At 30.7% G+C, this 25,592-nt stretch overlaps 1 protein-coding gene across 5 annotated transcripts in view; it reads right to left on the reverse strand.

Moving 5' to 3' along the window:
• Nucleotides 1–25,592, reverse strand: part of LOC116766786 (uncharacterized) — a 66,231-nt gene that overhangs the window by 21,099 nt on the left and 19,540 nt on the right. For 2 of the 5 annotated variants that reach the window (XM_032656882.2, XM_061521651.1), the window contains exon 6: nt 21,886–22,015. In XM_032656882.2, coding sequence (XP_032512773.1) covers nt 21,886–22,015 — 130 coding nt within the window. Of the gene's footprint in view, nt 1–1,782; nt 2,489–21,885; nt 22,016–25,592 lie in introns of those variants that run through there. The other 3 variants (XM_032656881.2, XM_061521650.1, XM_032656883.2) reach the window with 3 other exon arrangements.

The raw sequence follows: 25,592 nt of genomic DNA on the forward strand, positions 1-25,592 counted from the left end.
AGATTAAATTTTTTGGGATGTTAAAGTAATTTCAGGAGATATGATCTCATGAAATGTACTCTCACATCCAAATGACATTGAAATTCGGTAGAGGTTAATGCTTTACTGATTGTTAGGTATATTAAGAAGCGGTGTAATTCAACGCTGCGTAAAAATTGTTTTCCATTATTCAAGTACCGAAATATTCTAGACGTTTAGACTTTAATTACAATTTATCATTTATATGTTCATACGAGTGCAATTATAAATGTTACTTATAAAATTTTAACGTTATTACTGAGAAATTTACTTTTGAAACTCGGCTTAGTAGTTATGTCAAAAATTAATTTATTTTTGTCGAGGCAACAATGGATAGTTCTTTCATTGGCTTCTGTGAATTTGATTTAGACGAAGATAAGCCCCAAGTAAAACTTCTAGGAACATATCAGTACACTAGACATTATAACAATAATTCCTAGTTAATTAAAAAAAATCCAATATTACATTCAAGACCTAACAACTGTTTTCGACCAATGAAATATTTATTTCTTTCAATTCAGATGTATCTGGATTATATATAAGATAAATTAATCTTTTAAGTTATCTTAAACAAAAGATAAACAAAATTCCTATTCAAATAGACATGTCAGTCTCCGACGAACGGATACATACATATGTATTTAAGGTCTTCATTTGTCTCTATAATAATTTCTCAAATTCCTTTAAAAGATCAGTAAGCGATTGATTTCCTTTCAAACTATATGTTTCACCCCAAAACGGCATTTCTCATTGTTTTTACAAGGCCATAATCACAATCCAACAACTCAATATCAAAGAAATGTAATATTTATAACAATAATTCTATACCCAAGCCATTTAATACTGAATATCAATGAACGTCCGCTCTGCACTGAAACGACTTTTAATTTAGAAAAAGTTGCTCAGTCAAGCGTTAACTTGCAATGTACACCGTACACGCATACAGTTATATTAAGAAGCTGCTAAATCTGATTCACCTACTTATCTCACATTGAATTTTGTATGAAACTTGCGTCATAGGTTTATGGTTCGAACAGAAACCCACATCCGTAACTATGTGTCAACTTTATAATGTACGTGTAACTTTTTGTCGTAAAAATTCTATGTAAAAATATTTATAGCAAGCCGATTACGTTATTGTCTCAGGAAGATATATAACGCTATAATCCTACGATACTCTGAAATATAAACATATCATAAATAAATAATAAATTATTATATGATGATAAATACATTTTGCCCTACTAATTCAATGAGTTTAAAATTTGTTACTTAATTGCAATTGCAAAAAATGTATATATATTTTTTATTAACATCATACTTAAAGATTTTATAAAAGTTTCGCGAGTTACCGTTTTTTTTAATATGTATGTATGCACGTATATAGCCTGCAATAAAATAATAAGCTGACAAAAACATCGCCAAGGCGTTATCAAACGATTGATATAAGAAATACCTTAAAGGTAAAAAAAAATATTATTTTGTGAAGTTTTTGGGCTAGTCAGTTTTAAAGTTGGGAATTTTTTTTTCTTATAATATAAACATCAAATCTATAGTACACTAAACATGCAGAAGGGGGTTGCGAACGTGCGAACGAAAAAATTTCTGTGCGTTAACAAGTTGGAGAGATTCTCAACGAACAACTGGAAGAGAAGAAAAAGATGGAACAAGTGAAATTATAATACCAAAGAAGATAAGGTCGTCGGACATTCGTCAAAGAGTTTAATTTAATTTATATCGGTCTGAGTCAGTATTGATATGTACCACAATTGATGACGTTCGCAGCCCCAGGGACTCGGGGTCGGAGACAGTCTCATGCGAAGCGGGAGGGGCGACGGTGGGGCATGAACGGGGCTCACTGAGAGGATGGTGCGGCGGCACGGAGAACGTGTAGTACTTGGCCGTTTGGTTGTGGGCGCGGAGAACGGAGCTGTGCGTCAGGGTCACCACCACCACCAGCACGGACGCCAGAGCTAAGGCGAAGAAAGACGCTGCAACGGCGGCCACCACTCGTCGTCTGCGAGCTTCCTTGCCCGCATCCTCGGGAGGCAGCTCAGGCTCGGGCGCGACCGGCGGCGGAGGCTCCGGCGACCGGCTCCTTACGCTGGGACCCCGGCTGTTCGGCAACTCCAACGTGTGTCGTCGCGAACGACGCGCCCTCTCGCATTCGGCGGCTGAAGAATGGTGGCGCCGGAGACGATGGGGAGCGCCTGGCGCCGCGCGGCAGGAGGCTGAACGAAGCGTGCGCACAGGTACTATCAGGTCATCGCTGGCGACACGCGGTACTCGACCGGAGTGTACTGATCGGAAGGAGTGTTCCCGAGCTGATCCGCTGGGGAAAGCGAGGTCCACGGAGGCGCGGGAAGAGTGCCTCGAGAAGCGATCACGATCGCGATGATCCGTGCGCACCGACATGGTAGGAGTGTAGCGCGCGGCGGCGGCCGCACGACTGACGGAGACCGCCCGGCCCTCCCCTAGCGTGGTCACGCCGCCGCCCGCCCGTGCTCAGAAACTGTTTACACTCGTCCCCGATAGCATAAAGACTGCTAGCAAAATATCTACATGTGAAAATGTTCTCCGACTACCTACACGTCGACGGCTATTTACACTAGTTAGAGATGTTTAAAAGTTTAATCTTTACATATAAAATTAAGCAAAGATTTACCCTCCGGAGATTTCTATTTGATCGTTAAAGTAAAGGTGCGAGAAAATTACATTTGAATCACTAAAGCGGTATTTTTCAATAAAACGTTTTCATTCTTGCTTCGTATTTATGTTATACTTTACAATATCAATAACTTTCCATGACCCATTCCACAAATGGTGCGCAAAATGGACCACGTTCTCTTTTGTTATACCCCTACTATGACAAGTTAAATTGTCTAGAGGCGGACAACGAAACAGATAGTGAAGTTGTCAGTGGAGCACTACATCGACGTTATTCAATAGTAGGTGTCCTACATATGGCATCCTTGCAAGAAACAATAATTAACACTAATATATATAAACATGGTAATAATCAGCAACTTATAACTCGTCAAAAGTATCATTAAAAAAATATATAAACACTATTCATATCCACTACAATTAATTCTTATGTTTAAACATAAAAACATTATTGCAGCGACGACATAGTGTAAAAAAATGTCCGATATCAAAGTTTCAAAACTACGGTAGGCATAAGATTTCCTCTCTAACGTTTATACTTTCCGTTACTTAAACTATGGAATCTACACCTCTATAATACTGACAGTTTACTATTATAGCTAAGGTTAAGTCAGGGTTTAAATTCACACAGATACAAATTTTATCACAAACATTTCTAGCTTTAGCTGCGAACATAACGAAGTAAGTAAATTCTAAGTGTAAAAATAGAAAATATTAATATAAAAAAGCATATAAAATGTATAATATTACAAGAAAAACATTACTTTGTCATTTTATTAAGCTCTATACAAGAAAATACCTATTTAGTATAAAGAATACATTAATAAATGGATTCCCAAAAATCTTAATATTTTCCCTTTACTAACATATAATCCTTGTTAATTTTCAGTTATTTTTAATACAGAATTACAAGGTTATGGCAACACGAACAGATCGAGTGATAGAAATTGATACAAGCTGAGTAACTTGTTAAATATCAGTAACATTTTACAAGAATGCATCGGAAATTCTGTTCTTACGACGATCAGCAAATAAAAAAAGCGGAAAATTTAAAGAGCCCTCGACGTTTTCAAGAAGCAGTGTTAACACAGTGACACTTATTGAGATTGGGGTCATGAATAATGCATCCGAGCGTGCCTTTGTGTGCGTGTAAGTACCTGAACCCATTACAGAATACTGTCCGGTTAGTGATCGAAATATAGCACCTTTATACAGTTATTATATGAATCGGTTTGTATAAAGCAACCGTTATGGTCAATAATCTTAGACTAACGACTAATATATCTCTCAAAAAACTTATTTCTGACCTTGTTTTACTCCCGATTGCCCGGATTCTTGGGTAAAGAGGAATGTTGTATCAGCGTAAAAGTTTTTATTTGAATTTTTTAATAAAAAAAAAAACCAGTTAGGTTACTATATAATAAGTAAATATATACACATATAAACCTTACAAAAATAATTTGATGGGATAGCTATCAACTGTTAGATATTGTTAAATTCTACAGAAAAAACATTTGATAGGCCTACGTCTTATAAAATTGTCATTTTACATGATAAGAATGAGCATCTGCGTTTCAGTTTCTCTGTGTTGCCAGAATCGGTTCCAAGTTACTTAAATATTAATTATATTCAAGAATAATTAGATTAATCGTGTTCAAGAAGTTATTTAGTCTCGTACGATTACCCTAATTGTGAAATCTGATATTAAACACACTTAAAGTGATGAAATTCAGGAGATTTTACATTTTAACTACTCCACCTTAATCTGTTTTAATTTTAAAATAATATTTAATACGTTCCCATAAAACTGTGTAAGTTTTTAAAGGATTCTAAATAACAATAAATTTACCCTCATTCCTCAATCTATTACATAAATCTTTGTGAGATCTAAATTCTCCTTAAGAGTATACAGATCAAACAAATTTGTTAGATTTTTTTTTTTTTAATTATTCCAATTATTCCATAACTTGAAACGCGTCACTCATTGCCAGTGATTAAAATCCACTGACATGGCTATTACGAATGTCATACAAGAAGGTATGTAAACGTGTGACTTTTGTATCGTATGACATGATCAAACATAAAAAAGCTTCTTTACTATACGAAAAACAATCATAATTTAAAAAATCAACAGAATAATTTCAATGTGCATCATCTACCCGTCTTTTTAAAACAATAAGCGTATAAGAATGATGCGGTTCTATTAGTAACAACTAAAATTCCTATAAATATAATATATTATTACATTCAAAAAAGTAAAGCGATTTTTAATATTTTCTTTCAGAAAATTCTTAAACTATTACGTTCAAAGAAAAACTAATGATTATAAGAGTGTGATATATTTGTTTGAAGTGGCCTACTTCATGGGCAGTAGTAACCGTCGTTCATAGACATCCACAACAAGTCTTATGTTGTGGATGCGTTGCCAAGCTTGATTATTGAGGAAGAGGGAGGAGTGGTAATAAGAAGATGGCAGGAAAGGGTAGGAACAGGGAAAGGGCAACCTGCTCCTTCCCTCATCACACGAAACGCAGCCATTAAAGGTTACTTCATGCCGTTCTTCTGTGAAAGGGTGGTATTTCCCCGGTCGAGCCAGCCCTATTCGAGCTGTTGTATTTTGACCACAGCTAGACTCTACCACCATCCATAATTGTTTTCTGGTTTTCACTCTTTATACATATCACATAATTACCTATTTTTCAAATCTCTATCATCTATGTATATATATGCTTGCAGCTTTTTTCACACATATCTTCACATCAACCTACATATCTGTTTCTCTCATAAAGAAATCCACATCAATATCATCATTTCGGTAACATGCACTTCTCCCTCGTGTTTCATTTCGTAGCTCCACTCAAATTCATACAGACAGATGTATATACTGTTTTGTGAATTTTATCCTTAAGAGGCATTTTTGGGTCACATATTGTTCTCGAGATCTGTCGCTGTATTTTTTTTAATTTTTTCCAGATCATGCTGTTGTTGTTTACATTTATACAATACAATAGAAATCATATCATAAATATGTATGTGCTTACATATATTAAGTGTTTATGGCTTTTTTCAACTGAATTAGTCCAAATATTCTGTAAAAGCCTATATAATTATAATTATAATATTTACTTGCTGAACTTCCAATATGGCATAACCTTTAAAATATTATCCGTTAAATTAATATCAAGAATGACCAAATAAAGAAGACCAAAGCAATTACCAACTCCTCCTTACGAAGGGGAGTTTAAAACACGAACTTTACAGACAATAAAGGCTCACAGTTTTTCATTTTCATTGTGTGCGCTTTGAATATATATTTGTAGAAGCTTATGCACAACACTCTATAGAAGTCGGATGGTATATATTTATGTAAAATTTCAAACGCAAAGAACTTTATAAAGGTTTCCTTTGAAACCTACATCTATATTAGGCAGAGGATCCAATACCTTACAAGGACATTTCCTTGACACCAACAAACTAAGAAATATTTAAAGAACTAGACGCATATATCCTATACTATTTATCCGTAATTGTTTGTGTTGTGAATGAAATATCTAATCAGGTAAGGTAAACATTTACTTCGATAATTGCAATATCAATAGAAACGTTATTGAGATAATTCCCTCGGTGTCATGTAACCTACTCTGACTGATTGGCTAAAACATTCAATGGTTATTTTTCTGATACAGTTATTAGCAAACACTAAAATCAATAACAACAATTAAAACTCCTATTAAATAAATATTAGTTAAATATAAACTATATTGATATTAAAAAGTTAAATTAATGATCCGACAGTTTGAAAAATTTAATTAATAATATTCAGTGAAAGTTCTGCTTTGAGATTACGAAAGAATTGTTAACTTAAATTAATGTTGTTGACGTTTACGTTCTTCAACATGAGGAGGAACTTTCCTTAAGAGTATTCAAGGTAAAGTAAAGATTTCTTATTAATGTCCACATTTCATTAACACTTTTTTCATCGATATTACTAGCTATATATGTACATATAGTATTGTAATTTAAATTAAATTTTATTGAACAATAATTTGTTGAAACAAATAACTACTAATAAAGATACCAAAATATAAATTATACATTAAAATGAGAGATGACATGGTAATTAAATTATTTAATATTAATATTCTACTGACGTCTGTTACATTAATACGAGTATATATAAAGCATTCGTAGAAATATATTAATATGTATATATATATATATATATATATATATATATATATTTACTATAACGTTACTGTAATTACATATTACACTACTTTCGTGTTATGGATACAAACAGACGGACAGTCCAATGAAAGAATCCCATATCATTTACTCTGTCGTGTTTTAATCTTCCTTATTAACAATTTTCTTAAGCGTGTGGTTGCCCCCTAAAAAAATGGACTCAAAATCATAAAAATGATCAAGTAACAAATTCCCAAATTACTATAAAAATCACTCGTAAAATAAAATGAAATATGACTAATTGCGAGGCTGTAAATTTTTAATACAAACCTAATTCCTATCGCGCCTCATTCAATGAACAAAAACGTTCTGTTTAAGCCGAGTTATTTCTAATTAATACTGTATTCGATTAAATTAACGTCATTGATTATCTGTATATTAATTATGGGGAATTCATTTTTTATCAGTAATTTTTTAAAAACTAGGTTTTACTGTCATTTCAAAATATATATCTATGTAAATTTTGTTTTATAAGTACCTTCATTTAATCAGTATAATCTGATAGGTAAAGTTTACTTATGTAAAACTTAGTACAAGTTTCCAACTTAAGCTTCGACAGCCTAAAAGAGACTTTAAAATTGATTTTAATATATTTTTTTAACTCTGTATCAATCTAAAATATTTCAAAAACTAGCTATCACAGTATTTGCTTACGACAAAACGTACAAAGGTCACCTATTATAATAATAAAGAAAAAAGTTGTTTACTACAACAAACACAGTTTACTTAGAATACCAACTTTCTTTACTACTTTTCTCATATCACATTTTTATTCACTCACAATAAGACGAGCGAGATAGTTACATATTTATATTGATTCCTTTCAACATATCAACGAGAACGCGTATGTAACTAAATTTTTTTTACTGTAACCTTTAGTCCCCTACCAAGTAATTTTTATGGTGACCCACGAGTTAGTTTTACTCGTGACTGGTCTCGGTCAAAAGACGAGTTAGAAAGTTTATCACTACATTACAATCGAAACGAGAAGTCGAAGATTTTCCAATTCCATTCAAATACCTGAAATGGTCTTTATATTTAAACTTAAACAAAAAAAAATCATCGTACACTGTTATGAGAATAATGTTACAGAATGTTACAGAATGTTACAGAATGTTACAGAATGTTACAGAATTATCATTATTCAAGTGATGAAAGTTGGATACAATTTATTTGATTGCGCTATTTACAATTCCTAAAAAAAGGATTTTTGGTATTTAACTTTGAGACGATATTATATGTATTCAACGACTATCTGTCATTATATTTTACAAAAGGTTTTTCTCGTTCCATATAACACTAAGCTATTTAGCCGTAAAGTTAACCCGTATCGTAAACCATGTTAAAAAAAAATCTACACCATAAAAATCTATTAAGAAGACCTTAAAGACAATAAAGTACATTACAGCGGGTCAAGCACTCCCCTAACATAAAAATCTTGTTGGATAACAAAATGTCCGACATATATCTTTTAGACGTAACTCACATTTATATGCCCTTTAAGGAACCTTAAGTTTGTTTGAAATAGTAACTAGGTTGAGCCATTCGATTCTTAGTCTGGGTTATCTAAAAACTCTTCTAGACCATTTAACTCAGGACATTTTTTTTTAATCAGGGTGTCTTACAAGTTTTCTATATGATAAATACGGAAAAGAGTATTTGTCTTATCTGTCTTATAAACTATTATCTGAGAGCAAAATCTATTAGTCTGTTTCAAAGATTTAGTGCGGAAATCGCTGCCGCAATCCAAATAGTAATAAACTAAAACACATTTTTAGTACATAGATATTTTAACATCACTAGCAGATGAGTTTAACTATATATAGAATGCGTATGAATGAGATATTTAACGATAAATTAATTTGAAATAAACATTTTCACATAATATCATACTTATGTTGGTTCCAAATAAATTTGTAATGATGTGACTTAATTTATTTTATTGCATTCAGTTGCTAAATATGATTTAAATTTAAAAGTCAATAAGAAAAACTATATAACAGTTAAATCTGGCACAAAGATATAGAAGGAACTGTGACATTTAATTTCATATTTAACACAAAAATATCTGTGACAGAAAAAAGCGTAACAATAAAGCCTTCACAGTTTCCAAACTATTAATTGGCTTTTAAAAAGATCAAATCGTTCTTTTATACATCTTCGTAATGATTTACATCCTGGGAAAACTTTCTTTGTGTTAATAAAAATATTCGTTACAAATACACTATATAAAAGTCCATCCCGATCGATTGACCTTACATTAAATACTCAAACAATTCAGACGAAGTCAACTGTCGACTTGCGGATTAGGATAAATGTCAGTTTCCTCTTACACAGACTTGTGACTTTGAAGGTACTTTTAAAAGCGTCATTATTTTACCTTATTTGTTAAGTTTCTAAAGTGATACAGGACCCCTCCACCATTTATTGCGAACTCCCTAATTGTTTCTGAGGATATTGTTTTACAGTTGAGACACTGTTCGCTGCTGACTATTTGGAATACTCGATATTTGGAATTAAAAAAATCATTTTATGAATTTATTTGTATCAAATATATTTTAACTAGAATTAATATTGAAAATATTGCGTTTTTATTCCAAGACCTCTAAAAATGTGTTTGTGAATAGATAAATCGCGAAGCCGATATTGAGAGTCGAGATCATTTTTACAATAGTAAGAAGGTTTAAGTGAGACCTTGTTAAGGGGCATATACGATTTCTTGTAATCCGGCCGTAAGAGCGTAATGCTATACTCCTGCGAAATGGTGACGATTCTTTTGGATATTATCAGATTCTAAAATAGAAAGGGGGCCGTTATATGGCTCTTATTTACCATGAACACGTCAAACATATTTTAATCTTACTTTTCGCATCATTTTTTTAGAGCACGTGCCGTGTAAGAATTCAATTTATTTTTCAAGTTCCTATTACTTTTAAGAAGTGGTTCTTTATTGTGTAAAAGACTATTATATGTCTTAAATAATAATACTGAATATATGTCCACTGGCCCACTAAAGCTAGTAAATACGTGGAAAATAATGATAGTCTTTTGTGATTTCCGCAATTCGGTAATAAATGGAAACAAGACCCATAAGAGGTTCATTACCAGATAAATATTATATTCCGTCGAATTAAAGGATTTTTTGTGGTAGCTTTCGAGAAAAATTATTATAATATTATGACGTACCTACATTTCATCATTTTTTTGTTATAAATCATGATAAATAAAATTATTAAGTATCACAACAGAAAATCTCTTTCCATAATGTATCACACGTTTTTTGCATGAGTGAATTTTTGTTAAGATATTCTGGGATATACAACCAAAAAAGCAATGTCTTGCTGCCTGAGGGGCTCATTGAAGTTTTCCGACCTTTCAGTACAACCTTTTCATATTCATATGGGACCATCTTCAACCATTAACGGACGTTTATATATTTGGCTATGAAATCTATCGATTTCTTTATTATTATACATATTCGATATATTTTTTTAAGACCGCTATTCGAATTTCCAAATTATTTTCTATTAGATTACTCATACAAAATATTTCTTACATATTTTTTCTTGTGTAATACGTATACATTATAAGCACTAAATGCACTAACAGCAGCGTTATTTTTCATATCCGAAATGTGAAATTTATTCCGTTTAAATTCTCACCAAATATAAAGAGATATTTTAATCATTTATAAATACAATATATAAGACCCAAAATCATCCCAACATACGTGAATAGTGACAAATGTCACATAGATTGACGTTCGCATCAGTCACAGATACAAAATAAAATATTATAATATAAGGTTCAACGTTAGATGTAACATTTTATCTGTTATTATTTCTAAGTGGTTTTGGACAGAGGTCGTTGGAAATCTTTTTCTTTGCACACGTTAGTTGTAATTTTAAGCTTTTGTTCCACTTTCTTTTAATTTGAATTGAAACAAGACGCTTTGTTATAATAAGTCTCAAACACAATAGTACAGGGTGTATTATAAAAAACACTAAGTGATAAAGAGAACGATATATATATATAAAGAAAATACTAAGATACATATAATATGTATCTTTAAATATATATAGTAATAACTTGTGATTGTATATATCATTGAAACAAATTCAGTATAAACACGTTAGAAATCGTACCTGTAACTTTATTAGAAATCATTTAAAAATTACATAATGCATGATTTTGGTTTATAACAAAATAATCTCAAATAATTTGTTATTTGTATATCAAACTTATAATAGGTGTTTCATGAAAGAAGGAAGGAAGCAAGGAATTAAAAAACCTCCATCGGTAATACTTATGGTATATTGTCTGAATCAGTGAACCGACAATAAGGATCAGATAAGATCCAAATCTATTTCACACAACGTTCAATATTTTCGGAGTATTATAACACATTAATCATTGGTTTGCAATTTTTATTTAATTATTCTGACTCCATCGTTTCTCCTTATTGTCTGCACTTTTATTACTTACACTGAAAATTCTTATCATGATTAACAAATTGTGTAATATATTACAAACTATGACAAAAAATCCTTGAAGAATTTAGATTTTAATCATTGACTCTAGTGTTCTTCAATAATATTAAGTAATTAAGTTAAAAACGAACGTATTGTTGGAAGCTAAATTCGCTCCTACCAATTATATTTTGGTAATAAACAATATTATTGGTTCATTACTCAATTATCACAGATAATAGATTCAGAGAAGTTGATTGAACTTTTATACAGATTAAAAATTTTCAAAGACTATACGATGCAATCAAGATATGATCGAGATTCGACACGCTCTCTCAATTTCCATGATAATAAAGTTATTAAAATAACACACATGCAAAATTTCTGTTATATTACTTATATACGAAATTATAGCTTTAAAAATAGCTATTCAGTCATAAATGTTTATGAACTGATTTAACTGTTGCTTTCAAATTAACTAAACTCTTTTCTTCATTATAATATAAAGTATAAAGAATTATGATATGAAGATAGAGAATATTATTTGTATTTTTTTTGCTATCTATGTCTTCGAATTTGATAGAGATTTTGTTGAATTTTGTGTTTTTAAATTTTATAATGACAATTTAGGGCATCCAAATAGAAACTTTAGAAGAATTAGTCCAAAAATTACATATGATTTACTGTATACATTCTTATTTAAAGAAACTTTCAAAATAAATATGAAAATTAAAATAAGACCAAAAAAGAAGAGACATTTCTTTCGATAAAATACTATGAAAGACTGAGCACAAGAACCTGTAATCATTAAAGTTCAAGAGACCACATTCGGCTGGTCTTGATATTGACAGAGGGATAGTATTATCTATAGGCAGGACGTGTCTATGTAATATAATGTAAAAGCTGTACATGTATTTATCAAACTAGAAATGGCAAAGTTCGGTATACAATTTTCAAAACTACTTCAAGTAATCAGAAGCCCTGTCTACGGACCAACTTACGGTACTGTTATACAAGTTCCGTTTTGTTTAATTAAAAATTAATAATATAGAAAATATTTCTACACATTTGAATATCAGAAGTCGAAAATGTATTTAATACTTACAATTCTTTTGTTTGTTTACAGTTTTCAGCAACAGCTTTTTTTCTACACAGAAATACCTCGCTTACAGACCAATTTGAAATGTTACAGGTGTAAAAATTATCATTTGAATGAAAAACAAACAAAAGATCCGCACTGAATTTCGGAATTCAGAATAAAAATTGTATTCATTTTATAACTTCAAATGCCGAAGTCGATCTTTCGACCGTTTGATATCAGACGTGTAACACAGCAGATGCGATTGAAATAAACTCCTCCCTTAATTTCAACTTTTCGTTCGTAAATATTTTATTACGGTATAAAAAACTCCATAAACAATAAAATTTTTCCATATTTAATTTCTATCAAAGTCATCGTTGGTATCTGGTAGCACTTTTAAATTTGATAAGCACTTTACGTCACACAAGTTTGAACACAAGATTCATTCTTCTTCCAATTAGTTTCTTTAAGTATTTATTGAGAGAAAACTAAATCTATATAGCAGATATTCTTTTCATACGTATTATTGCAATTTGAATTTCCATCCGTCCACAATCTATTTATAAACAGCCACTAAACTATAAACTTGCCCATCAACATTTTAACGACCCATTAATGACGTCATACGTCTGATGGTAGCTCTTTATGTATTGTATAAAAGTAAGAATTATTGAGAAGAATCAAGAATTTTTTTTAGGAAAAGTCTTCATAAATGTCGTATTCAGTATGATGAACATAGTAACACAGACAAAAAATATTTAACAACTAAAAGCGATTTAAATTAACAGACAAAAAATATCATTTTCTTTCAATGCACGAGCCACTAGTGATTCAAAAGTTTTTAAAGTGTCATTGAGCAAATGTCAATGTCAATATGCTCGTGTCATAAAATGAATTCAGTTCGCCGAAGACAATTTCGATTTGGCCAGCTTACTGCGTCTAAACTGTGTTTAATTCACAAGTACCCTTTTGAAAACGTAAGCGCCCCTTGCTTTTGAAGTGTTGTCGCCACATTAAAGACCACCCCACTAACCCCAATAACGAATAACCCATGCTTTTTTTAAATACAAATGATGTGCTTGTTAGATTTTGAAATAGAGCTTTCACCTTACGTATAACATTGGTATGACTGAAGTTATTTTATAGTAATTTGATATCAATCCTTCTGAGGTTCAATAAACAAAATTTATATTAACTTGCACAGCTAATTTTTATATATAAATATATAGATTATAAGTACAGTTTTCAAATCAAATGGCTGTAGAAATATATTAAATTATAAAGACAGATACAAAACCGCTACCGTGATTTGGATTTAAATAAATAATGTGTCAATTTGAGAAGATTTATCAATGTCTTTAGTCCTGATCAATTATGTCAAATTATTTATTCAGTGACATATACATATATACTGGAAACAAACTCGTAGAATACAAACAAATGGGCTGCGGAATTTATTTACTACATAGATTAAAATATTTATAATTATTGGTAGCTATTTTCACAAAATTTTCAAATTTATAATACCAGAAATGTATGAAGAGGAATAAATTGCAAAAATTGCGTTTTTTTTTTTTTTTGGGTGATAACGTGTTCCCATGCGAGCCACAGATCTCGGCGTCATTCTGGCGCCCTCTCTAATGGATTTACGTGACGTGACTCGAACAACCGCTAATGAGAGACGAATAAATATTGTATGCATAAAGAAAACACCGTTCAGATGTATACATCGACTCTAATTCAGAATTAATTGAAAAAACCAAAAAATCTATGAATTGAAATTGAAGCCGTCCATTACGTAAACATAAATCATGTCGTCCATAACAGTGTCGGTCTTATTAAAGGCAAATAAATAAAAGTATCGCGTTTTTAGAACGTTTTTGTTTCGCTAGCAGCTATCTAGTGTGTACACCCAAATATTGCGAGGTAATTTTAGGCTCTGCATATTCCGCTGAAGTCAATTTAGTCGAAGGTTAAATATACTACTAACTATATATAAACGTAATTAACTTAAATTGTTTCTAATAAAATATTTTTGAACATATATAATATGTTGTTGTTGTAGACAAAATGTTTCAAATTAAGATATTTATACCGTCTTTAAATGAATTGTGAATTTAATAAGTTTTTTTTAAAACAAATTTGCACAATGAAAGGAATTTGATAATGTTTTTCAACATTTACTCACATTTTTACGATATCTAATACAAGTGAATTGAGTTAGAAGGACTATAGTTATTAAATTTTTTCATGTACAATTTCAATACATATTATAAAACAAAGTCCCTCGCCGAGTCTGTCTGTCTGTCTGTTCGCGATAACCGGAAAAACTACTGCATCTATTATCAAACAGTTATCACCACTAGACAGCCCGATTCTCGAAGAAGGTTTTAGTATATAAGTTTTTGTAGTTACTTAACAACAATTTTTGTAGTACATTAACGATATTTGTTGAAGATGTCGGGAAAACATGAGCCGTTTCAGAGCTTTTAACGAAAACGCTGTCTAAACTCTTTGAGATATAACAAAATAATATATGGTGGAATTGTGTGTCTTATATAGGTCTACAGAAAAGTCCGCGGTGACATACGTCTATACCTTAAGGATAACATACTATATCCATTTTACAACTTTTAAAAATTGGCACTCCTACAGCGTTTATTGGAAAGCTATTTACATAAATACGGTAATAAGTCTTATCAAAATAAATTACTTCGTCTTCAAGCCTACATCAGTACCTGTAAGTTACTCATTAAATCATTTAAATAGTTATCATAGTATAAGTTTAATAATTCTCAAAATTAAATAGGCTATTTTATATTTTTTGTTAAGAGTCCGTGCGAAACCGGAGCTGGTACCTAGTACATTCTAAACACAAAAAATAGTATTGAAATTTATGAGAATTTTTGAACTTGAATTCTATGTAATTAAAATAAAATAAACCGAATATTTCTGCTATTTGAAGTTGACAAATTTAATCCTTAGATAAGTATAACAAACATCAGCAAAAACCCACAAGTCACCGAAATATTAGAGGTTTATATGAGAGCTCATTCTTCAGTTAAAATTAGAGCAAACGCTCGGATTAAACAGGTTTGTAGCTGTAACTGACGTTATCACCGAGAGTGACTTGCAGCTCCTGAAATGAATTATCAGCGATCTCTTTAATTAAACAAAATTTCGGGACTTTTTAGATAAAAGTTTCTTTTATTGCCTTTAATGAGTTTGTTTTTTTTATTTCATATTTTAATTTTCATGATATTCTCGTAAATTCTTTTTGCTATAAAGTGACTAGTATTATTTTTTGGGTACCTAACTTGAATTAATCAACCTTGTTTGAGATACCGATAAATCTTTTTCGGGCATCCCCTCACTTATAAACAAAAGGAAAACAGTCGATGTACTTAATTAACAAGAGAAATAAATGTTGTTTTCAAACTAAACTATAAAAAACATGAGTTAGTCGGTTACTAATTGAATTACTTTGTTACAACCAGTATATAATTTGCGTATAAATAGTCAGTTTGTGGAACTGTGAGTCCTTTTACTAAGTTTTTTATCATAATTTATAACTATATTTGTCTATATACCCACAAATTTAAATAAATTTACTAAATTAAAGTAAAAATTGTATTATAATTTATTCATTATATGTTATATACATAGATTGTATCACATAGGTTCTAAAAAGAGAAGAATGTTATACGTAATGACTGCTCTGTAGGGAGTATATTCTAATGAATGTTAAAATAATTAAATTAATGATTCTAACAAAATAGCACTTTTATTATCTTAATCGTGAATATCATCAATAATTAATTTTGTCAAATTACTGAACATATATATATGCACGCAATTGTTATTATTTGAAAAACGAATAATTGAGGGTAGTTGAAATTATCAGTACAGATTACGGGGAGTCTCGCTCGAGCCGTTGGAGGGATCGGACCTCTTCGAAGTAAGGGGTTCGTCGAAGCGTTACCTTAAATACCTCAGAGCCTTATGACAGTCAAGAATAAAGTCATTGGTGACGTCACTCTTTTTAAAACGGTTTGGATATTACTCCGACACATATATATATATTCATCTTTACTTTAATATCTGTTTGTATTATCTAATCTTAAATGAAATATGTGAATGTCATTTTAAATATATAGAGATATGAAATATGAAAACGAGTCGACGAAAACTGTGAGAAAAATATTTTTATTACGAGACTTGCTTAATGCTAAAGAAAATTCGGATATCAATGCGACAAAATTAATTTTCAGGATAAATTAATATAAATATAGTTCTTAATCTTTTTCATAGCGCCTTATTAAATTAATTTGGTGGTTTAGGGCATAATTTGTGTCAATTATAACTGTCGACAAGTAATTTAATCTTTCATGATTAAATGGGAAAGTACTGACTCCGAGTAAACTAAGCCTATAATTCGGCTGGCGTGTATTAAAAGACCCAGTATTGATTAACGTTGTAAAGAGGATAAATACTCAGACGATCCAATGAAATAAAGCCCTGTAGAGTTGTAAGAATTAGGACACTATAAAATCATAAAATGAACCTAGAGACGTACTTATATTATGCTTTGCTGACTGCATGGAAAATAACAAATATCAGTTCACAACTGCATCAGTCATAAACACAAAGAAACATATTTACTATCATTCATATAAAATCTATTTGCATATATATATATTAAATTACAACCCTTAAAACTGTTCGATAAAAAGTATTTTTGAAATCTTTCAAAGTTTTCAGGGCGATTTTTATTACTATATTATTATTAGTGAACGACGATGTAAACCTTCTGTGGAAATTTTTTTATATTAACCAAAAAAATATATATTTATTTCTCAAATTATTACAATTTTAATATATTTTTCCATTCGATAGTATCAATTTGGGTTTATGAATGAAAAACTGGTAACTACCATTATATTTAAAATTTTATAGAGGCGGAACTTCTCAGCCTTCTACGGATTCAACGCGCGGGTGCCGCGTCCATCGCGTTGCAGGGAGAGGAGCTTCAACAGTGCCTGGGACTTGCGACCCAGGTGTAGGTTTAGAGGCCCCTAAATAACGCGCGTTAAAGGCTCACCTCCACCGTCCAAGCCCCTCTCTCTACCTAACCAAATTTGAAACGAACCTACGAGGGCTGTCTTCGAGGTACAAAGTATAAATACATTTTTTAATAAGTTACTCGTTTATTCTGCAACAGTTTAAGAGAGTAAACAAACTTTCAACAGGGCGTATGTTATATACAATAAATCGATATTTTGAATCTTGTAAAGAACAAATGTATTGATCTAAAAATGTCTAAAACTGACAAGCAATTTTATTATTTTTTATTTATTTATACTATTATTAGTATAATTAAGTCTGGGATTGCAAAAAAAAATATATATATATATATATATATACGTTAAAATAATTTAAATATTTATTCCCTGTATGAGAATTTATTTGATTTGAAATTTACATAGTTAATTTAAGATACAGTGTTATTATATAGTATTAGTTAGTTTAACGTGAGGAATTATTCCTTGACTGTAATAAAAGCGTACGTGTCTCTGAATCTGTTGAAGAATTTAAACGCTTTCCGGACAAAACTTACTGAGATATAACGTTGTTTTATCAGTACAACTAGCAAGGCAATTATATTATCAATATTTACATTTAAAAGCGTCATTTTGTTCAGAAATGCTAAATATTTAAAGGGACAACAAACATACACATATATAACATTCAAATTATTTGCATATCATTAGTGTTACAATATAAAAAAAAAACTTAGTTTCGTTTTGAGTGTGTACACACGAAAATCTTAGATATCATCACACATAATCTGGTCCGTATTTCGTTACAGCAACCGTGATCACGGACGGACGAGACGACAATGTCTTCCATCACGTCGCTGTAAAATAATAGAAGCGTTGGGAAAACGTAAAAAAAATAATAAAATCGCGTAGCTATCCAATAAACGTAGTTTAATATGATATTAAATGTGACTCGCATACATCGCAATCGCAACATACTTTGAGGTACTTAAGAAAATACTCCCAAAATTCAACTAATTACTCCTGTTTCTTTTTAATGTTGCTTACTTTTTCAAGTTCCTTACGCACTACTTATTATTTAAATTAATATCTAAATAGTAAGTTCATATTGTTTTAATTTAAAAGAAATACTATGAATCTATTATACACATAATTTCATGTAGGAGTAGGTTGAAATGCAAAATATATACATATAAATATTACATATTTGTAAACCGATGCATAGACGTACTTTTTTTAAACATGTTTTATATACACAATATCTGATTAATTTAACGTAAATGTTATTTCTCACAAAAATCCTTTCATTCATTCAGTTCATTAAAATAATAGTATCATTTGATATCAATACAATTAATAATCAAAACAAAAAATTAACTTCCTTTTATTACTAAATATTGGTAAATGTATTACGGAAATATATTTTAAACTTTATCTGAAGTTAGTTCATAACAAAAATAGGCTAAACTGGACGTTTGCTTGCATGACTGAACATCACAAAGTGCTGGCGACAAGCATTTAGCTCAGATCAGTTGATTCATGCAACGAAATTTCGTTAACTTTTAAAACGTTTGATATTGTTGACGGCGCTTCGCCGAAAACTTTCACAGAACATGTCGCAAAAGCTTCGCGCTTTATATAAAAATAAGTAGCGAAAACTTTTTTATAAAAATTACAAATTAACAAAGCAACTCCACCAACAAAATCTCGACCCTTATGAACGTTACAAAACTTTGATAGAATTTAACTTAATTATCCTCTTTTAATTATTTCGTCGCCTGTATTTAGATGTGGTATACACTGTCATTATTAAAGAGGGTCTCGAGTGGACATCACGCAGAAATATTAAGAATGAGCCCGAATATCACAAAAATATATATAATAATGGTTGCAAATAGTTACATTTGAGAAAAATAATAAAATTTTTGATTGTTGTATAATTGAATTTATAATTTTCACTGAATAATACTGCTGTCTGTTCCGTAAAATTCAATCAAATTTTAATTAATTATGAAAAATTTTCTGGTTCACCTCAATTTTCCCAAACTGTTATTAAATTTTTAAAATACGAAGGACCTTTCGATGAACTCCAGGCTCCAGGTTATTTTAATAACATATGTATTATTTAATATTCCATGATATAAGAAAAACATAGGCTTATAAGCCTTCCCGTAGAAATTTATCAGTTCTTGATCAATAACCATTTTAAAGATCGATGTTATCTGCACATACGAACCTAGTACCTACAACTCGGTCATTTGATTCATTAATGATTTTATTTTATTAATTGATTTAAGCATCCCAAATGGGAGGAGTAACAATTTCAATCTACACATTATATTCTGATGATTCGAGAGCAAGCCAATAAAGCAACGTAATATACCAGACACGACGGAAATGTTACGAGAAAATTATTATAATACAAAATAAAAAATATTATAAATTATTTAATAATAATGATATTTTTAGAAGGCATTATTATATGTACTATCGATCTTTAAAATTCGTTTAACTTTAAACCGACTTAAATCTATTTCTTCGTATCTTCTATAAAAAGAATCTTCTTATATTTTAATATAAATTACATTTTTTCAATAAACGGTTTAAATATTACTCGTTAAAATTTTTCTAAAGATATTGTCTTGGTAAGATCCACAACAAAGCATCGTAAGATATAATAAGTTTCTGTAAATAACATTGATTTGCTCCTTTTTGTTGTTACATAAAGTAATAATTCATTTCGGACGAGACAATCATGAGACGGTTGAATACGAGAAAGTCACTCTTGGTTCTAATAACAGGATTTTTATTACATTTGTTGTAAACGAGAAAAATGTCCCCGTTTTATTGAAGACTTTGCTTCAGATTGGGTGGAACGTACTTGAAATATAATAAAAAACTTTATCGCTAAACTAGATGGCAACCGTACAAGAATATACTTTTGACATAACGAAAGAGATTAAACCGTCACAGACATTAATAACATATTTAAATTTATATATTCAGAAGTAAAATTTAAACTTGCATTTAATTTGTAAATATCCATTAATTTGTAGAAGTCGAATCTATAAAACTGTATTAGTTATGTGTAATTATAAATTTGAACCTGCATGATACAAAGTAACTTGACAAATAGCATTCTGTCATTTCTTAACCTAAATCATCTCTCACTTCTCAGCATGCCCAACGAGGTTATGTTCACTCGAATGTACAGTAATCAATATTTAACATCACCTATTTACTTTAAGTAAATAACGTATAACATCGGTTAAAAACAGCAATAATGTGAGTGCACTGTTGAAATAATATCATGTATATGACTGAGTATAATCGTCTAATTAAATTTAATTAGTTTTACGAACCGACCGTCACTGCGCGGGAATTTGTTCTGGTGTAACGTATTACGTGAACTGTTAATTTTAATTACATACAGTAACTGTCAATTTAAATCAGTATTAAAATCACAGGGTTCTTTGGATAATATAAGATCACTTAACAGGTAATTTCTAGGTTACACAACACAAAACGTTTTAAAATATATAATTATGCGTAGATATAATTTTTACACAGTATTATCTATTCAGCTATTTAATATTCATATTTTCTTTATCATTTGAGATTTAATTTCAAATTAATTTCTTTCTAAATCAGATAAGATTTAATTGTTCGAACAAATTCAAATTCTGTTTATTTTATCGGATAACATTTTGATAGCGCAAAAAAGTTTGTCAGAAGTATTTCAACTGTCTACATCACACGAATCAAGAAGTTTCGTTCGGCAAATAAGTCATTTAAAGAGCTGATGAATAATTCGACAAGATAAATATCGAAGAGGGATAAAATATTTTATATAACCCATAAAATTTTATATGAAAAACCCAGATATGATACGTTTCGTCAAAAAATAATTTTCGTCTTTAAGTTCTGTTTATATAATAATAAAAATGTTCGGATGTATAAAAATAGCAAACAGAAGCTCCGGTATTGTGAAACGGTTGTGCTAGATGAGAAGTTACTAAGAATTTTCTTATTGGAAATTCACCAGCAGAATCTTTGGATAACAGTTAAGACACGTGGAACGTTATCACGGTGAAAAAGTGAGTAAGGCCATTAAATATTATCAGTGTATTTCATACACATTACAATAAATGAAGTATTTACCTTAAGTTAAAGTGCAAGGTGAATTTATATTAATTCAACGTATATCGACAAAAATCTACATAAGGTAACTGTAAGGTGCAGAGATTTTCTCAAATATATATGTATAGTACCATCCTATATTATTGTATACTCGTTTGTGCGTGAATCTATGTATATGTGTGTGTCTGAATATAAAGGGACTCACCCATATCATCTATAAGCGGTGCCATCCTCAAGGTAACACCGACAAGCAGCAGACACAGGAAGAGGAGGAGACAGGCCGTCACCATGATGGTATAACGAGCTCGACGAGGCAGCTCATCCGGATCTAACACCTGGGCGAGAAAACGTTTAAAATTAACGTTCCATAGATGGCGCTACGTTACGAATAGATGGATGATATTACATCTTGATTTTGTCTTAATAATAACGAAGGTTTCTTACATGCAAAGGATTTAGGTAACTCTTTTCTTAATTAAAGATATTGCTATGCAATCCCAAGATATTGTATAGATATAGTGCAAACAGATTTGATTGGAATATGATTTATCTTGTTCTCCTTCCGAGAGAGTTTAATTATGAAAGATATTAAAAGAAAAGCGCTTCGAATATTTATAATGTATACAGAACATTAACCAAAAAACTGCTCGGTAGTCAATCAAAATAAACTAAATGCCTTTCCCTAACTTCCCTCCCTGTTAGAGTTCAAAAACTATAACAAAAAATATAATATACATAAATATTGTGTGTAACGTATAGGTTTTAAAAATATATCTTATATATAAATTCTTAATAAATGAAATCAAACAATTATATTACGCAGAAACAATTTAATTATACTTTTTATATCGTTACGATGCTCTCAAGAACCAACTTCGAGTCCGTGCGACGCCCTGGAGTTCCTGTTGTTAATGATCCTTAGGAATAATCTCATACCCTCAAGTTTAAGACGAGATGTTTGCAAATAAAATTATGAGAGAGGCAGCTGAATGGTCCTGCTGTAATAATTGTCACATCGCTATGTTTACTTTCCTCATTAACTTCTCGCTGATAAAGAATTAATAAAAGACTAACTATATTAAGTAAAAGATTGTTTAAATGTAACTTGAACAAAATATATTATATAGAAGAAATAATTTAAACTTTCAAAAGTGCTCGCAAATATAATTTTATTGAAATGAAACTATGATTTTTGAATATTCTACCAGAATTTATTATAGTAGTGTACATTTTGACCGTTTCGGTTACCTTACAATAAACGTGATCAATGGTAGACGGTATGTTAATATCTGTTAGCTATTATAGTTACTAATAACAATCACAGCTACAAAACTAACTAACCTAAAATCATAATTTCATTTAGATATTATTACTCTCTTTTTTCATTTAAACGAGTCATCATAGACCACAAACGCCTTACAACATTTTGGAAAACCATTGACACTCTTATTCTATTCGACCTTAATATCGGTCGGTCGCAAATATATGTAGAACTTTCGCAAGGATACTGGCTTACAAATGATAAGAACCACATTGATATCAGTCGATCTGTTTGATAAATACGATGCCACACGTCATATACACCCGCACGCACACACTTAAAATAACCCTGTTATTGAGTCGGATGTTAAAAACAGTAACAATATAACATTTTAATTCTTACTGAATGTAACGAAAAAACGCAAATACATCTATGATATTCTTATATCATAATGTAAGATGCCGTTAAATTATTAGTAATTCCACAGTTAAACTAGTTAGCTGCTAGTTGGATTTGAATTGTACGTAATATTTGATAAGTTATCAATAGCGCCATCTAACAAAAACCATGTAAAATTATTTAAAATCCTGGCTTAACATCATTTCACCGAAGTGTCGTGAGAGGGCGTTTCGTAACCTTAAACAGAGACAAAGATGGCGTAACGCGATCAGAAAAAGTTGAGCTGTAAGGATTTGAATATTTAACGTTACCTACTAATATGCTAGTACTAAGCAAGCACTGAATTTGAAGATTATGAAATGCAAATAATCTTCCAACCATAGACATAATATTTACATTTTATCTAACACAAATAAACTCGTCGTAAAATATTATTCTGAACAATTAAAAATAGATTTTTGGAGCGACTATAAATGATATATAATATCATTTCCACATACTTAAAAAAATAGGTTTAATGATGGTATGAGATAAATGATGTTTTTTTTTTAGTATAATATTTTGGATGAAAAAAATCTCAAACTTTTTTTTTTTAGACTTAAGTCCACAATGAGCAGTTGGATAGTCACGGATTAGCGTTAAAGTTAGTTGCGGGCTGGAAACAATTTAGACCTACCTTGTAACCAATCACATTGAGTAAAACGCATTGATGGCCACATTAAAATAACGAGAAAAATATGGGTCATATTGTGACCTGTGATAAATAAATGAATTAGAAAGGTAGACGTGACCCTGTCATCGGCAGAAGGAAGTGAAGCACGGATGCTTATTTACTATAGCAGTTGCGAATGTCCCTACTCACAAAATATTTTTCGCAACTTGCCCAAATTGATTGCTGTTTTAAAAAAAATATTTAAACGAGTAAGTCAAAATTGATAATAAAAATTTGAAATAATTATAAAGATGAATTTTTAATGGATTACTATATATTTTCCTAAAAAAAATCTGAGCATTGTGCTAATAACATATATGAGAGCCTAATATTACTTGTATTTTATTAATGCTAACAATTTTGTGAAAATTAACTTAAAATAAATCCTACTTTGGATATAAAACATTCGAAAACTTGGACGGCACTGATGTTAAATATAATATCTCGTGGTGAGTAAGTCCGTTACTAAAGTAAAATGAAGAGGTCTTAAACAAACGAAAATACCAACGGGATTATTGTCACAGTTTATAATATTATTGTGACATATACAACCTCTACGCGATCAGCCGGTGTCTACGGCTTAAGTTGGGGCTTGAAAAACTTCACTCTTAAACTACTGAATAAAAACTATATCAGAAATTTCTCTTCCAATATCTTCGAATGTATTAAAGCTCAGTAAAAGCTAATCTACACTTAGTTTCAACTGCCTCACAATTATTGAAACTTCTTATGCCACTTTCAACAAGGTTGCGTTAAACATTTAACGTTCCTTGGATAAAAAGAAACAGAGCTAGAGCTCGAACGCATGCGGGCAATCCATTGGGACGTAAGTAAAGTTAATAAACTTAAAGATATACTTAAAAATAAATTTCTGTCCCTTCCTGTTTTCATTCCAACGTTACGAAGTTTCACATCTTCCACGCAGAGAGACTCCACGCACAAATTTTTTCTTAACTACTGTAATACACACTGGAAACTATTCAGCTTCTTACACAAATATATTTCCCGCTATAAATTATTTAAACTATGATTCGTTGGTCATTAATATCTTTGATATAACCAGGCTAAGAACATCTGCTGTATGTATACTACTAGCATCAGTTACGGCTGAAAGTCTATAAACGCACAACCAATGTGAATCATAAAACGTAATGGCTAGTGAGCTGTGTTTCATGAAATACAACATTTGTGAAATACTGAAGCATAAAATTAAATGCCAATTTTACGAACACACTATATGATAAATAATGTTAATAGTAATCTAAAACAAAAGTAAATGACGGTAGAATGTATATATTTGGTTTTCGTCGCAGAAGTGATAAGTCTATGATATTAATTTTCACAAATTTTACGGCTCATGTGTATCTGGATTTATATATTTGTCCTTGGTCATTACGTTTCTTTGTGTGAGTGAGTGCGGGCTAATAAATTTTGAATAAAACAAAATTATTAATTCCTAATTATTAACTGTCAAGGGTTTGATTTTTTGTGAGTGTGAGTATATCTAGTGTATGTGTGTGGGTTTGTGTATTTATTTATA

Source organism: Danaus plexippus, chromosome 10 (genome assembly GCF_018135715.1).
Source record: "Danaus plexippus chromosome 10, MEX_DaPlex, whole genome shotgun sequence".
NCBI lineage: Eukaryota > Metazoa > Arthropoda > Insecta > Lepidoptera > Nymphalidae > Danaus > Danaus plexippus.